At 44.5% G+C, this 13562-nt stretch overlaps 3 protein-coding genes across 5 annotated transcripts in view; 2 read left to right on the top strand and 1 right to left on the bottom strand.

Annotated features, from left to right (window-relative positions):
* Positions 1-13562, top strand: part of TIPIN (TIMELESS interacting protein) — a 249307-nt gene that overhangs the window by 50250 nt on the left and 185495 nt on the right. The gene's annotated exons all lie outside the window — the stretch shown is intronic.
* Positions 833-12825, top strand: LCTL (lactase like). The gene is made up of 13 exons (XM_060169709.1): positions 833-950; positions 1362-1525; positions 2129-2216; positions 2526-2635; positions 3287-3415; positions 3518-3613; positions 4991-5045; positions 5141-5302; positions 8503-8777; positions 9485-9611; positions 9785-9984; positions 10852-10915; positions 12529-12825. Exons 1-13 carry the CDS (start codon positions 833-835, stop codon positions 12642-12644), a joined length of 1704 nt encoding a protein of 567 aa, XP_060025692.1. The 3' UTR covers positions 12645-12825.
* ZWILCH (zwilch kinetochore protein) overlaps positions 12349-13562 on the bottom strand; it is a 42052-nt gene continuing 40838 nt past the window's right edge. For all 3 annotated transcript variants that reach the window (XM_060169678.1, XM_060169685.1, XM_060169695.1), the window contains one exon: positions 12349-12806. The gene's annotated coding sequence lies outside the window, so the exon portion shown is untranslated. The remainder of the gene's footprint in view (positions 12807-13562) is intronic.

Below are 13562 nucleotides of genomic sequence, written 5' to 3'. Positions count from 1 at the left end.
CTTCCTGGCTGCTGACTCAGGCCCCGCTGGCCAGCTCAGCATTCCTGCCCTCCCCACTGAACTGGGGCTATTGAAGCTCTTTGTAGGGGGGTTAGGCCACTGGTCACGCCCCCAACCAGAGCCTTCGCTGGGCTGAGGCTCTGCTCTTGGTGGGGGGCGCACAGGCCCTGAGGGGGTCAGTCTGACAGTGCTCTGGCCACCAGCTGCTACTCTGGGGGTGTTTGGGACCGAGGACAATCCTGGGTAAGCTGGCTAGGCTGGCATCAGAGAGGGGAGCCCAGGGAAAGGGAATTGCCCTGACCCTTAGGACAGAAGACCCTGGGATGGTGACCCTGCTCATGACCCCCGGCTTGGGGAGGGGTCTGTCTCTTTGCATAGGCCACAGTGTGTAGGTGGGGTGCTGCAGGGGCTCTGTGGGTTGTCCTGCCAGCCCCATCAGACTGGAGCGTCCCTAAGGCAGAGTGGTTTCCCCATCAGACTGAGGCCATCACAGGGTATAGGCTGGGTCTCCCCCATAAGATAGGGACAGGGGTGGTTTGAAGCGTTGCCTATCAGACCCAGAGTTCCCCATGCCCGGTCTTTGTCCTCCTTAGTGTTTAACTTGGGAATCCTATCTGGAGAACAGCCTCAGCCTGTGCTGGTGGGTCCCAGCAAAGCCAGGGACTAGCTGACCCCAGAAGAACCAACGCTTCTCTAGATAAAGCGCCTCCACCCCGTCCCACCTCCTCCCCTCCTTTTTCCCCAAAGCCAGGATCTTCCCCCCCAAGCCCTGGCTGCATGGGCCTACACCTGTCAGATGTGCTTTTTCAGGTATGGGGGAGAGCCGGGAGCCATGAAGCCAGTGAGGGCTGTCACTCTTTGGTGGGTGCTACTGCTGGTGTCCAGGCTGGGGGCCACCAGGAAGGAATCCCTAGAAGAGGGCTCCTTCTACTATGGAACCTTCCCACTTGGTATGTCCACTCCTCCGTTGGTCTGTCTGTCTGTCCATTTGTCTGTCAGATTGCCTACCTTGGCTGACTTGTCAAGGAGTTTGGTGTTTCAGCTTCCTTAAAGGTAGGATGGGGAAAATAACTCCATGTAGTTGTTCTGAAATAAAAGAAGTTCCTAACAGAATTTTTTTAAAGTTACTGTATAGATAGTAAATGCAAATCAGAGCTAAAATGGTACAGATGAATGCTTTTAACGTATTGTGTCTCCCCCCCTCCCCCCGCCCTACCACACATGCTCCCACTCCTAGGGAGACACGGCAGGCTGCTGGGGAGGGGGCTTGCCTTGTGGCCTGGGAGGCACAGCCCAGGGTCCCAGTACTGGGTGGGGAGTGGGAGGGGACTCAGAGCCCAGCTTGGGGTCTCCATTTGCAGGCTTCACCTGGGGCGTGGGCAGTTCCGCCTTCCAGACTGAGGGTGCCTGGGACCAGGACGGGAAAGGGCCCAGCATCTGGGACATCTTCACGCACAGTAGGAAAGGGAATGTGCTTGGGGAGGAGACTGCAGACGTGGCCTGTAACGGTTACTACAAGGTCCAGGTGAGTGATGGGTGTGCATGTGTGTGTATGATTGAGCATCACCTAGGGAGAGTTGGGAGGTGACAGACATATTGGGGGAACCCGAGTGACAATGTCAACCAAGTGCTCTGCTAAACATCCCCAGTCCCAGTGCAGCCAAGCGGGGAGGGGTCGGTGGTGACTGGGGCTTGGGGAGGGAGTGCCAGGATGTGGGAAGGTGGATGAAGGAGGAAAGGAAAGTTGGGCCCCACCTGAGCCAGTGCCTTAGTCTAAGCGATGGGCAGCTGAAGGGCTGAGGCCATGACCCCAGGGCCTACAGGTCACAGTAGCCTGAACCCCTGGTCCCTGCATGGGAATGGGCCCCCTGTGGGAAGAGCGGGACCAGCTCATCCTCTGTCCCTTTGCTCAGCACCCACTTTCCTCTCTGGATTGGGGATCCATCACCCTGATGGATTTCTCAAAGCATCCTCATATCCTGCATTTTACTTGACTCCTGGCATAGCCCCAGGCGTAAGCGGGGGCAGGTGGCGTCACACCTGTTGCGTAGATGAAGAGTACGTACAGGAGGGGCCTTAGTGGGGTCCGGCTGACCCTGCCCCGCACCCACCACCTCTGTCTGCACAGGAGGACGTCGCTCTGCTGAGGGAGCTGCACGTCAGCCACTACCGGTTCTCCCTGTCCTGGCCCCGGCTCCTGCCCACGGGTGTGCGAGGTGAGCTAAGGCCACGCTGCCCCAGCCCAGGAGTGGCCCCTTTTGGCCGCGCTGGCTTTGTGGGGACACCAGAGAGTCCTGGGCGGCGAGAACAGACCATGAGCACAGTTTCCCCAGCAGCAGCTCTCACGGGTTCTGCAGGTAGCTGGGCTCCCAGCAGTAGCTATTCCACCATCTGAGACCCGAGTGCTGGTGGGCTGAGGGCGCCTTCAGGGCTACAGAAAGCTCCAGGGCCCAGGAATAGTGCACTTCAGAAGGTCAAGGCCAAGGTCCTTTCTCATCAAGTCCCCCCTTTTATTTCGCCTTCAGCTGACGGGGTGAACAAGAAGGGAATCCAATTCTACAGTGACTTCATTGACGCCCTTCTGAACAGCAACATCACCCCCATCGTGACCCTGCACCACTGGGATCTCCCACAGGTGAGGCTGCGCAGGCTCAGAGGCCCAAGGGGAGCTCAGCTCAGCAGGAGGGAGCCTGATCTGGGCACTTGGGGTTGCCAAGGTGGAGGTAAAGGCTGGGGTCTGGGCTCTGGCTCGGGACAGGAAGATGGCAGGGAGTGAAGAAGAAATCTCCCAACTTACCCATGGCGGAGAGTTCCCACTGGTTTAACTGATGTTTGTAATAAGTGGTAAGCGCAGATTTTGATGTTTTCCAAAACATTTGGCCTGGAAATGACAACTCAGACTATAAAGAAAGAAGCATCTTTTGAGTAAGAGTTGATGGAATAATGAGCAAGTTTGTTTAGCCTTTTCTCCCCCAGGTTGTTAGAACTGTATGTGCTCATATACGAGCGCCCCCTCCCAAGCGATTTCCATACAGCCTCAACATGCTTAAGAACTTCACAGTTAGACATCACTATTCAAGCAGTTTTTTTCATTCGTTCAACAAGGCTCTGTGGTATCACGGCCCAGCTGGCAGAGGAGCCGCTTATGTACCTCTCTGTGACACAGGGTGGTGGGAGGTCAGAGGACAAGACATTGGCTTCAGGGAGGTGATGGGGAGAAGATGGAGTACTATCCATGCTTTAGAGGGTGGGGCACCTGCTTCTCTCTCCACCCCTCTGTTTGCAGCTGCTCCAGGTCAACTATGGTGGGTGGCAGAATGTGAGCACAGCCAACTACTTCAGTGATTACGCCAGCCTATGCTTCGAGGCCTTTGGGGACCGGGTGAAGCACTGGGTCACTTTCAGTGACCCTCGGGTAAGCAAGGCCCCCCTCCAGGTGGGAAAACCCACTTTCCAGGCAGGAGTGTACCCTGTCATTTCTCACGGGTCCTGTGGTCCCCACTTGCCATCCCTGCAGACAATGGCAGAAAAAGGCTACGAGACGGGCCACCACGCACCTGGACTGAAGCTCCATGGCACGGGCCTATACAAGGCGGCACATCACGTCATTAAGGTGAAGTGGGTCCTTCCGGGAGTGAAGGCTGGGTTCAAGGTGGAAGGGTGAGTCCCAGTGACAGCGGAGCCCACCCCAGGGCCCGTGTCTGAGCCCAGTCGTCTGCCACCTCACCTTAACATGGTCCCCTTCCCTTCCATGAGGATCTATGAGGTAGTGTCCTGCCATCCAGGACTCTGCTGGACACTGCAGCCCAGATGACAGCGTGACTGCTCCCTATAGCGCTTGCAATCTAGCCAAGGGGCTGGAGCACATGCATGTGAAAACTGTCACCTACAGGTCTAAACTCTTTTGTGAGGAACGGTGACAGGAGGAAGTGGGGGGATGATAGTGAGCTAGGGGCTAGCATCTTCAGTGACCGAGCAGAAGTAACTGGAGGTTGGTGAATGACAGCAGCAGGAAGGGGTTAGGAGTGCTTGTCTGATAGCATGGACTTCAAAGGACCTGGAGTTTTTGAAGGAGGAAAGAGAAGTCGTTTGGAAGCAGCAACAAAGAGCAAGACAGGCACTCTCCTAAGGTGTGTGGGGTGTGAGGGGAAAAAATGGCGTCTGCTGGAAAGAGCTGCCGTGGCTGCGGTCTTTAGGGGCAGTCAGGCTCAGTTAGGGCAGAAATTGAGGGGGACATTGAGAGGAGATAACGACGGGCGAATTACAAGGCTATTGGAAAGGCTTGAGAAGCAGCGGGGGGGTTGGTCACATTCCAGGACATATATGAGGGTCCAGGTGATGATGACTGGGGAACAGGGGTGCAAGGCATGATGGCCCCAATGGACTCTCAACAGAAGGTGGACAATCTGATCAGGCGGGCAGGCAGGGGATCACTGGGGACATACCAGACCCTCAAATTCATGTCAGCAAGAGAACTTTCTCATCTTTCCCTATTTGGCTTAGGATTTCTTAAACTGTGACTATTTAAAGGGCAGGGCTCTGAATATATCAGTGGGTCCCTGGGAGAGAACATGGAGAGAAGGCAGGTTGGCACATTTTGGATTCTGTTTCTCAAGACTGTTCCAGATGCTTGGTATTATATTTTCCTAACTTCCTGAGCACCTGTGCTGAAAGCACTGCCTAGTTACTACAGAGGACAACCAGGAATGAAACAAGACATGTTAGCAAAAATCTTAGAGACAATAAATAACACAGAGTGGTGGCTTATGTGTTTATGCCAGATTTAGAGCAAGTTTCCTCCACAGCACAAAGAAAATGGAGGTCAGAGGAAGGGAGACTATGGATTAGGCTAATCAAGGCTGGACTCGTGAAAAGCATAGGACTTAAAATGATCTCTAGAGTTAGGAAGGAGAGAAAGGCCACCTTGGGTTGAAAGGGAGGAGAGAAATGAATGAGGCAGGCATCTCCGATGGGCTCCTTTCTCTTCCAGGCCCATGCCCAAGCCTGGCACTCCTACAACAACACATGGCGCAGCAAGCAGCAAGGTGAGCCCCGCCACCATGTGCGCTGAGAACAGACGGGTGACCAGAGGAGCAATGTCACTCTGCGTGCCACCCCCTTTTCTCTCTCTTCTTATAAGGTCTGGTGGGGATTTCATTAAACTGCGACTGGGGGGAACCTGTGGACATTAGTAACCCCAAGGACATAGAGGCTGCCGAGAGATACCTACAGTTCTGCCTGGGCTGGTTTGCCAACCCCATTTACGCCGGTGACTACCCACAAGTCATGAAGGACCATATCGGTGAGCCACGTCACGTTTTTAAGACTCCAGATACCACAGCAACGGTATTGAGCTCAAGTGAAATGACCAAAAGGCAGGGGGATAGAAGAACACACTGGGTTGGTTTGGGTGAGGCACTCGAGGGATAAGCCAGCTCCCAAAGAATTTAGAACTGGTTATTCAAACTGGGAGGGTGGGGGACATCCAAACAAATTCCTAAACCTGGAAATTGAGAATTTCAGAATCCAGGGGAAAAAACTTAGCAATTCTCTAGGCTGCTCTCTTTTGTGTTCTGTTCTCCTGTCTCCTCCCCACTCCACTCCATCCAACTGTAGTGAAGTAGGAGTGAGAAGTCAAAGACACAGTCATGGGTGGTGTCAGTCCTATTGCTGGTTCTTTCTGCCACTTGAGAAATACTTTCCAAGCTCTAGTTTCCACAGTGTCAGAGAATAAAGACAGAGCTCACAAGGCTGTATTAATTTCGATGCTTTTAACTGCCACATAACAGAAAACTCCGAATAAAATGGCTTGAAAAGTAGGAGCTTTATCATCTCACCTGAAATCCAGAAAAGGATAATCCACAGCTAATTAATCCAGCCCTCAGGGTTGTCTTTGAGAACCCAGACTCAGTCCATCTTTCCACTCTGGCACTTCTAGCTAGCTCATCAGCCACTCCCCAAGGCCACAAGATGGCTGTAGCAGCTCCAGACATCACCTTTACACATCAACACCCTGAGGCAGAAAAAAAGGGAATAGTACTATCATACCTGTTTTTAAGAACAAGGAAAATCTTCCCAGGAAACAGCATCTACTCCCAGCTGACTTCCCGCTGTGCCTCAAGGGACAGAATTGTCAAATGCCCCAAGGTGCCCTAGACCACCAGGGCTAGAGAGCCTCAGAGCCTGGGGAGGGGTCAAGACTCCCAGAAAGGATGTGGCCCTTTGGAAGGGGATGAGAAAAGAGGGCATGGAAGAAGACAGGCATGGGTCTAATGGGTAGGCAACCAGCAGTGTCTGGCTATAGGAATCTAAACATATAACTGTGATTTAGAGCTATCAGCCCACACCTCCCTAAAAAAGACGAGGATGACAGTGAAATAGGCTATATCTCATACATCAAGGCTATTTTAGATGTTTGACTAAGAATGTTTCAACATTTCAAAAATTTCCCTTTCTAAAGCACCATTTATCAAGACTTGTCTGGAATAGGAGGCAGCAAGTTCTAATTCCAACTCTGCCACTAACCAGTGAGTGATTCTGAGCAAGGTGCTTCACCTCGTCCTGTCTCAGTCTTATCACCTAAAAATGAAGAGATTAGACAAAATAATCTCTAAAAATCTTTTGACAATAACCAGTTCTGTGATATGTTCTGTACACATACACTCAAAGTCTTGAGAATGATTTCCTCAAGATGTGTAAGGAAAAAGCCCTCACAATGGGACAATGCCCATATGGAACATTCCTGCAGACACACCCCATCATTCACATGCTGTTTGCTCTCTTGGGACCCTCAGAGGCCACTGCAGGCGCTACAAGATTGTACTAAAAAGCCAAATTGATTACCTATCATAGAACAATTCTTGGGCTTAAAGCCAATAATCCCAGACCCCACCAACTCCAACTCTATGATAATTCAAGTGGGAACAGGGCTCAATTTTTCCCTTATACAATGTGGAAAGAAGGATCCTTTAAGTAGTTTTTTCTTTTTCTTTTGTTTCAGCATTATTAAGTATAACTGACAAATAAGACAATTAATATTTTCTTTAGTAGTGAAAGCATTCTGCCTGAAATCTCATTCACAAATTACTTCCAGGCATCTCAGAAGCAGCCCTTCATTCACAATAAATATATGAAGAAAGGTAATTCTAGACGAGTGCTGTCCAATAGAACTTTTGGTGATCATGGAAATGTCCTGCATGTCCCCTATCTGTGCTGTTCAGTATGACAGTCTGTAGCCATTTGTGTCTATTCAAATTCAAATTAAACAAAATTAAAAATTCAATCCTTCAGTGTGACTGAGTTGAAGCTGCAGTCACATTAGCCATATTCCAGTAGCCACATATGCTGAGTGGCTATTGTAGTAGACACTACAGTGACAATTCCTGTGGTTTTTCTCAAGTTACTACATGTAACTGAAAGTAATAACATGCTAATAATTTAAAGGAATTTAATAATGCAATCTTTTCACTCATTTAATCTAAGCCAGCAGTCTCTTTGGAAACATTTTTATGGCTACATTTTAGATCAACTCATAAAAATGTTACTTCTCTTTATACATTGATTTAAAACTTTTTTTGCATAGATTATACAAGGACATGTTTCACATGTTTTGAAGTACAAAAAAGTGAAAAAAGCTAAGCTTCCTTCCCTCCCCCACCCACTGCTCCTATCCTCCCCAGAAGGAAGTACACTTCCAGAGATGCATTGTGCACGTGTGTGCAAGAACACTGCTGCTCGGTATGTGTATATACTTGCATGTACTGTATGTACGCAACACTCTGCATCTTTGTTTCACTTGAGCATCCGTCTTGGCACTCGTCCTTGTCGTGTATGAAGCACTGCCTTATTCATCCTCATGGCTGCATAATGTGGTACTGATGGATAGCCCATCATGTTTTTAACCAGTCTCTCCTGACAGACCTTCAGGTTGCTTCTAATCTTTTGCTACTCAATCTGTAATGAAGATCCTTGTACATACATCCTTTTACATGAGTAAAGTGTAGGATAAGCAGATTTAGAATTGGTCGCTGAAAGGACACACACTTTTACAATTTTGAAAGATAGGACATTGCCCAACACAGAGGTGATGTTAGCTTACACTACAACAAGGCCTGAACATGACCGTGTCTCTCCCCACGCTACCACTGGCCTCCTCCAGTTCCCCTCTCAGAGGAAAGCAAAATTACCAATTTTTGATGTAAGGAATAACCTAGTTCTTTTTTCCAGATAGCTACACAATTGTCCACACACGTTACTGAGTAATCTGTAAAAATACTTAAAATACTTTTAAGCAACATAAACTTAAAAATTTTTGGCTAGCATTCAAATGTCAAAATTCCAGTTTGAAAGGCTAAGGTCATAATTTCCACACAGATGAATTCCAAAGCCCAGGATCTGGATAACAGCTTTCATGTCAACATGCCAGTATCATCACGGTACATGACAAGAGAATGATTGTGAGAAAATAAAACTTGGTTAAATTCTATTTTCTTCTCTCATTAGGAAGAAAGAGTGCAGAGCAAGGCCTGGATATGTCGAGGTTACCGGTGTTCTCACTCCAGGAAAAGAGCTACATTAAAGGCACATCTGATTTCTTGGGATTAGGTCATTTTACGACTCGGTACATCACAGAAAGGAACTACCCCTCTCGCCAGGGGCCCAGCTACCAGAACGATCGTGACCTAGTTGAACTGGTTGACCCAAACTGGCCTGATCTGGGGTCTAAATGGCTACATTCTGTGCCATGGGGATTTAGGAGGCTTCTCAACTTTGCTCAGGTGATTATTACATTAAGCTAAAGGACATTTTTTACCTGAATTCATGTTCTTATAGTATAAGCTCAGGTGCCTACATTTTAAAGTTAATTTAAAAACCCAGTTACTTATACTTCAGAAGCTACTCAATATAGGCCTTAAAGAAAGACTAAAAAAGAAAGAAAGAAAGAAAACAACAAGAAAGACTAATGTGGACTTCTCTAGTGGTCCAGTGGTTAAGACTCGGTGCTTCCATTGCAAGGGGCATGGGTTTGATCCCTGGATAGGGAAGTAAGATCCTGCATGCCGCACAGCATGGCCAAAAAAAAAAAATGATGAATGCTTACTATGAATAATCATATATATAGATCATATACATGGTTGTTATACATTATATAAATTATATTCATGTAATATAATATGCAATATTTCATGACTATATATGTATATATATAATATACATATTTATATATAAAACTTTAAAATTCTTATCTCATATTTAGTTATTTTGCTGCTCTTCTCACCTGTACTGGAATATGTGGGAAAGAACAAGACCTGAAGCATATTTTCTCTAAAATGATGCTTTGTCAAGAAATATATTCTTCTATATGAACTTGCCTCCTGCCTACACTCATCTCTAAATAAACATGTTAAGTGGCATCTACTAAACGCTAAACACACCCAATTAGAATATGGCAGCTTTCAATATGTGTTCCCATGATTCGTTTCAGACTCAATACGGCAATCCACCCATATATGTGACAGAAAATGGAGCATCTCAAAAACTACACTGTACCCAATTATGTGATGAGTGGAGAATTCAATACCTTAAAGGATACACAAATGAAATGCTAAAAGGTGAGATACAAACGGTCTTCACATATCTTTCTATTTAACTTGGGCAAAATCTGATAATACACGATTGACTAAAACGTGTTTCTGAATCTCATAGATGAAAACATTTAAGATTATCTTCGCAATACTATTTTTCCAAGAAAATGAAACATATTAAAAATGGAATGTCTTTGCAGCTATCAAAGATGGTGCTAATATAAAAGGGTATACTTCCTGGTCTCTGTTGGATAAGTTTGAATGGGAGAGAGGATACTCAGATAGATATGGATTCTACTATGTCGACTTCAACAAGAAAAATAGGCCGCGCTATCCAAAGGCTTCAGTTGAATATTACAAGAAGATTATCACTGCCAATGGGTTTCCCAATCCTCAAGAGGTAGGAATAATTATCAGTGTTACTCATTCTGGATTTTAGAAGAGCTAGGTAGCTGGGGTGTAGAGTTTGGCAAGTGGGCCCATTGTTTCTTTCCCTTTCACCACCTCTCTGCTTGTTTGCTTAGAATGGGGTAAGGACACTGTAAAATGCAATCCTAGCACACAGAGCATTAAGGGCAGACTAGGGTTATGCAGGAGTCCTGTTTACTTTAGGTTATGACAGTCAACAGAAACTGTGATTTAAATGTTATCCTAAATGTTGTATCTTAATGCAAACAAATACTACCTATTCTTCAACATACATGAAAAGTTAAGTAAATTGAATATATAATGACCGTATAATCTTCACTTCTTTTCCCACCAAATTGTACAGTGATACAAATGCACTGGTTCCAAAATGAGATTAAAAGTAATAATTAAAAAAATCCTTTAAAACCTCCCATTTTCAATAACCTACAAATTTTTCTATCAGCTCTCTATTCTGTATGCTGCTGCACCTAATGGCAGGGAATATAAGTTGTAATTTAGAGTGTCTTAAACTCATTTGTTTATCCACATTCTTTAGAGTGAGCCTAGTGGGACTATAAATAGAAGCAGTGACTGATAACTATCAGGTATTCACTAGTTTTGCATTACTAGAAAAGACAGTAATTGCATTATTAGAAAAAGATAGCTAGCTTATAAGCTCAAGAATAAAAACTGTTCTTTGGCTCCCTCACAATGATGCACATAGGCATTCAATAACTATTAACTGATTTAAACTACGAGCAGATTAAAAAAATATATTTCTTACCCCATATTATTCCAAACATGATTTCAAACAGCAAAAAACTAGTTTAAGACAACTTATCAAGTGGGTTTTTATTAGGTGGAAAGTTGGTACCTCAAAGCCTTGGAAACTTGCTCTATCAACAACCAGATGCTTGCTGCAGGTGAGTTTAATTCTTTGATAATTAAACCATGTAATTACGTATGTAATGGTATTACCAAAATCTCAAAATGTGGACCCACCTTAAGTCAATCTTCCAAAATCACATGATTAGAAATGGACTTTCCTTTACTTTGAAGCAATGTCAAATTTCTATCAGCACTTAAAATATGTTTTAAAAATCTACCATGGGCTTCCCTGGTGGCGCAGTGGTTGAGAGTCCGCCTGCCGATGCAGGGGACATGGGTTCGTGCCCCGGTCCAGGAAGATCCCACATGCCGCGGAGTGGCTGCACCCGTGAGCCATGGCTGCTGAGCCTGCGCATCCAGAGCCTGTGTTCCGCAACGGAAGAGGCCACAACAGTGAGAGGCCCATGTACCAAAAAAAAAAAATCTACCATGAAAAAGAAATATCTACTCTAGTTTGATTCTGAATCATACTGTAAATTTATAAATCTACTATTGTGTTATAGTGGGCTTTGTTGGAAGGAGGGAGAAATTCAACCATTATACCAAATGGAATGAAGAAAAATCAAACACTCTAGATATTATATTCACTCATTCAGCAAGTAATTATGAAGCAGTCACTATTGACTCAAGGGTGTTTTAAGCCCTGGGGACATAGCAATAAACAACAAGGTCCCTGCTCTCACAGAAGGCATTTCTAATGCAACAGGATCTAAAAGGATCAGAGATGTAGAATAACCAGGATGTAACCATGCATCAAGAAATGCCAACGCATATCATTTGTTTCTTTGAATTTTGTCTTTCTCTCTATATAAGGGCAACCAGAGAAATACACTTCCTGTTTTAATGAATTCATCTTCCATGTGGTATCAGAGGTGGAAAATGCTAGACCAAATCCTACCAATTCAACTATTTTTACAGGCCAATATACCACTGTCCCCTCCCGCCTCATCTAAATAATCAGGCAAATATTAAAGATGTATATTCCATTAAACTAAAATAAACTTAATGTAGAGACATGATGTAGAATTTACTGTTGAGCCCATGAGCTCCATGAGAATTGGGCCTGTGCCTTATTTATCTCGGTAACCAAGGGTGCCTGGCACAAAACTTAAAAGCAGGTATTTCGTAAATGTCCACTACAACGTTAATGCACTTGAAATATGCTTATCATTTAACTCTTAAAGACTGTTTAGCTGTGTTAAGAATGACCATGAAAATTTTCAATTCAGAAATTCCTATACCTCTTAAGATATACAATAAACATTTTTGAAAGGATGCAAATGTTTTCCAGGAATTTTCTTTCCTAAATCCCCCCAAAGAGAATTATAGAAACTGAGGAATATGGCTGCTAATATTCTGAGTAAGCACTAGCATTGACATACATTTAGACTTTATTACAGTACCTATGGAAGAACCAAATTTAAGCATTCTTAATCCATATTTTCTGAAATATCTTACAGAGCCCTCACATAATTTTTTTATAACATTTAATTTACCAGGTTCTCTTTTATAGCAAATGAGAATAATTAGCAAGTGTGATGATGCCATTTTCCAAGTTTATCCAGACAACTGAAGCTTTCAGGATGAAGCTGCATTCGCCAAAATGACCACATTCTCATCTGCCATGTTGCTCTCTCCCCCTCCGCAGAGCCTTTTCTAAGTTACATGCAGATCATGACGGAGATCATGGTACCTACAGTCTGCACCCTCTGTATACTAATCGCTGCAGTTCTCCTGATGCTTCTGCTGAGGAGCCTGAGCTGAGACAGGGTCATCCATTTTGTAGCTGCATCTTTCACAGAGAACCTTCGGGATCTTCTTCAGGATCTTCCTCCTTTTGCTCCTTCGAAGGTTTACATACATCTGTTTTCAGGTTCTGTGATAACTACCTTCCCACCACCTCTCTCTCTCTTTTTTTGGCTTGAGCTGGGATTGAAGAATTAGAAAATAAAAATAAGCGTAAATGAAATAAAAATCACCTGTAAAGTCACCCCTCTCAAAGTCAATGTTAATATTTTGCTGTATATTATGCATTGATTTTCATTTTGCAAAAAGGGATCACAGTGCACAAACTGTTTTGTAACTTATCTCATTTTAAAATCTGTCTGGAAATATTATTTTAATGTAGAAATGATTGCCACATTAGCACTGCCCTACACATGACGGACAAAATCAATCCTTTAGATATAACAGTCCTTTTAGACTGTAAATCCTATCAGGCAACCATGAAAAAGCATTAGGTGGGTACCAAGTAAATGAGCATATATATTTTTCTAAAAGAAATTTTCTTATGCTAAATATCCTTTACTCAATGAAATACCTCAAAGAAATATTATATATTGATTATTTAATTTATATATCTTCTCTGTAACTAAATATTCTGTTTTTTCTAAGTCCATTTTATTCTTAACTATGCTAAAATGCTAAAATTAATATCCATCTATTTGGGTACAAAACACGGCTTAAGAGAAAGAATGATGTTAGGCATTTTATCCATTATCTGATTCTACTTAATGTTGTTTGTGAAACACAAAAACAGTAAGATCGTAGAAAAGGCTATTCCATTAATTCTTTTGGTTAATACTACCTCAAGTTAAACATTTTAAAAAGGGTATTTACATCTGGGACTTAGTCCTACAATTGGGCTGGTTACAACTGTTTTTAACAAAACTTTGCTTTCAA

Source organism: Lagenorhynchus albirostris, chromosome 1, assembly GCF_949774975.1.
Source record: "Lagenorhynchus albirostris chromosome 1, mLagAlb1.1, whole genome shotgun sequence".
NCBI classification, from domain to species: domain Eukaryota; kingdom Metazoa; phylum Chordata; class Mammalia; order Artiodactyla; family Delphinidae; genus Lagenorhynchus; species Lagenorhynchus albirostris.
This window is presented reverse-complemented; position numbering and strand designations above follow the sequence as displayed.

Bases quoted from the DNA above. Each gene is read 5' to 3' on its own strand.
- LCTL (XM_060169709.1), top strand. From the start codon at position 833: ATGAAGCCAGTGAGGGCTGTCACTCTTTGGTGGGTGCTACTGCTGGTG. The intron at 2,636-3,286 runs GTGAGGCTGCGC...CTCTGTTTGCAG, and splicing joins ACCACTGGGATCTCCCACAG to CTGCTCCAGGTCAACTATGG. The intron at 3,416-3,517 runs GTAAGCAAGGCC...CCATCCCTGCAG, and splicing joins TCACTTTCAGTGACCCTCGG to ACAATGGCAGAAAAAGGCTA.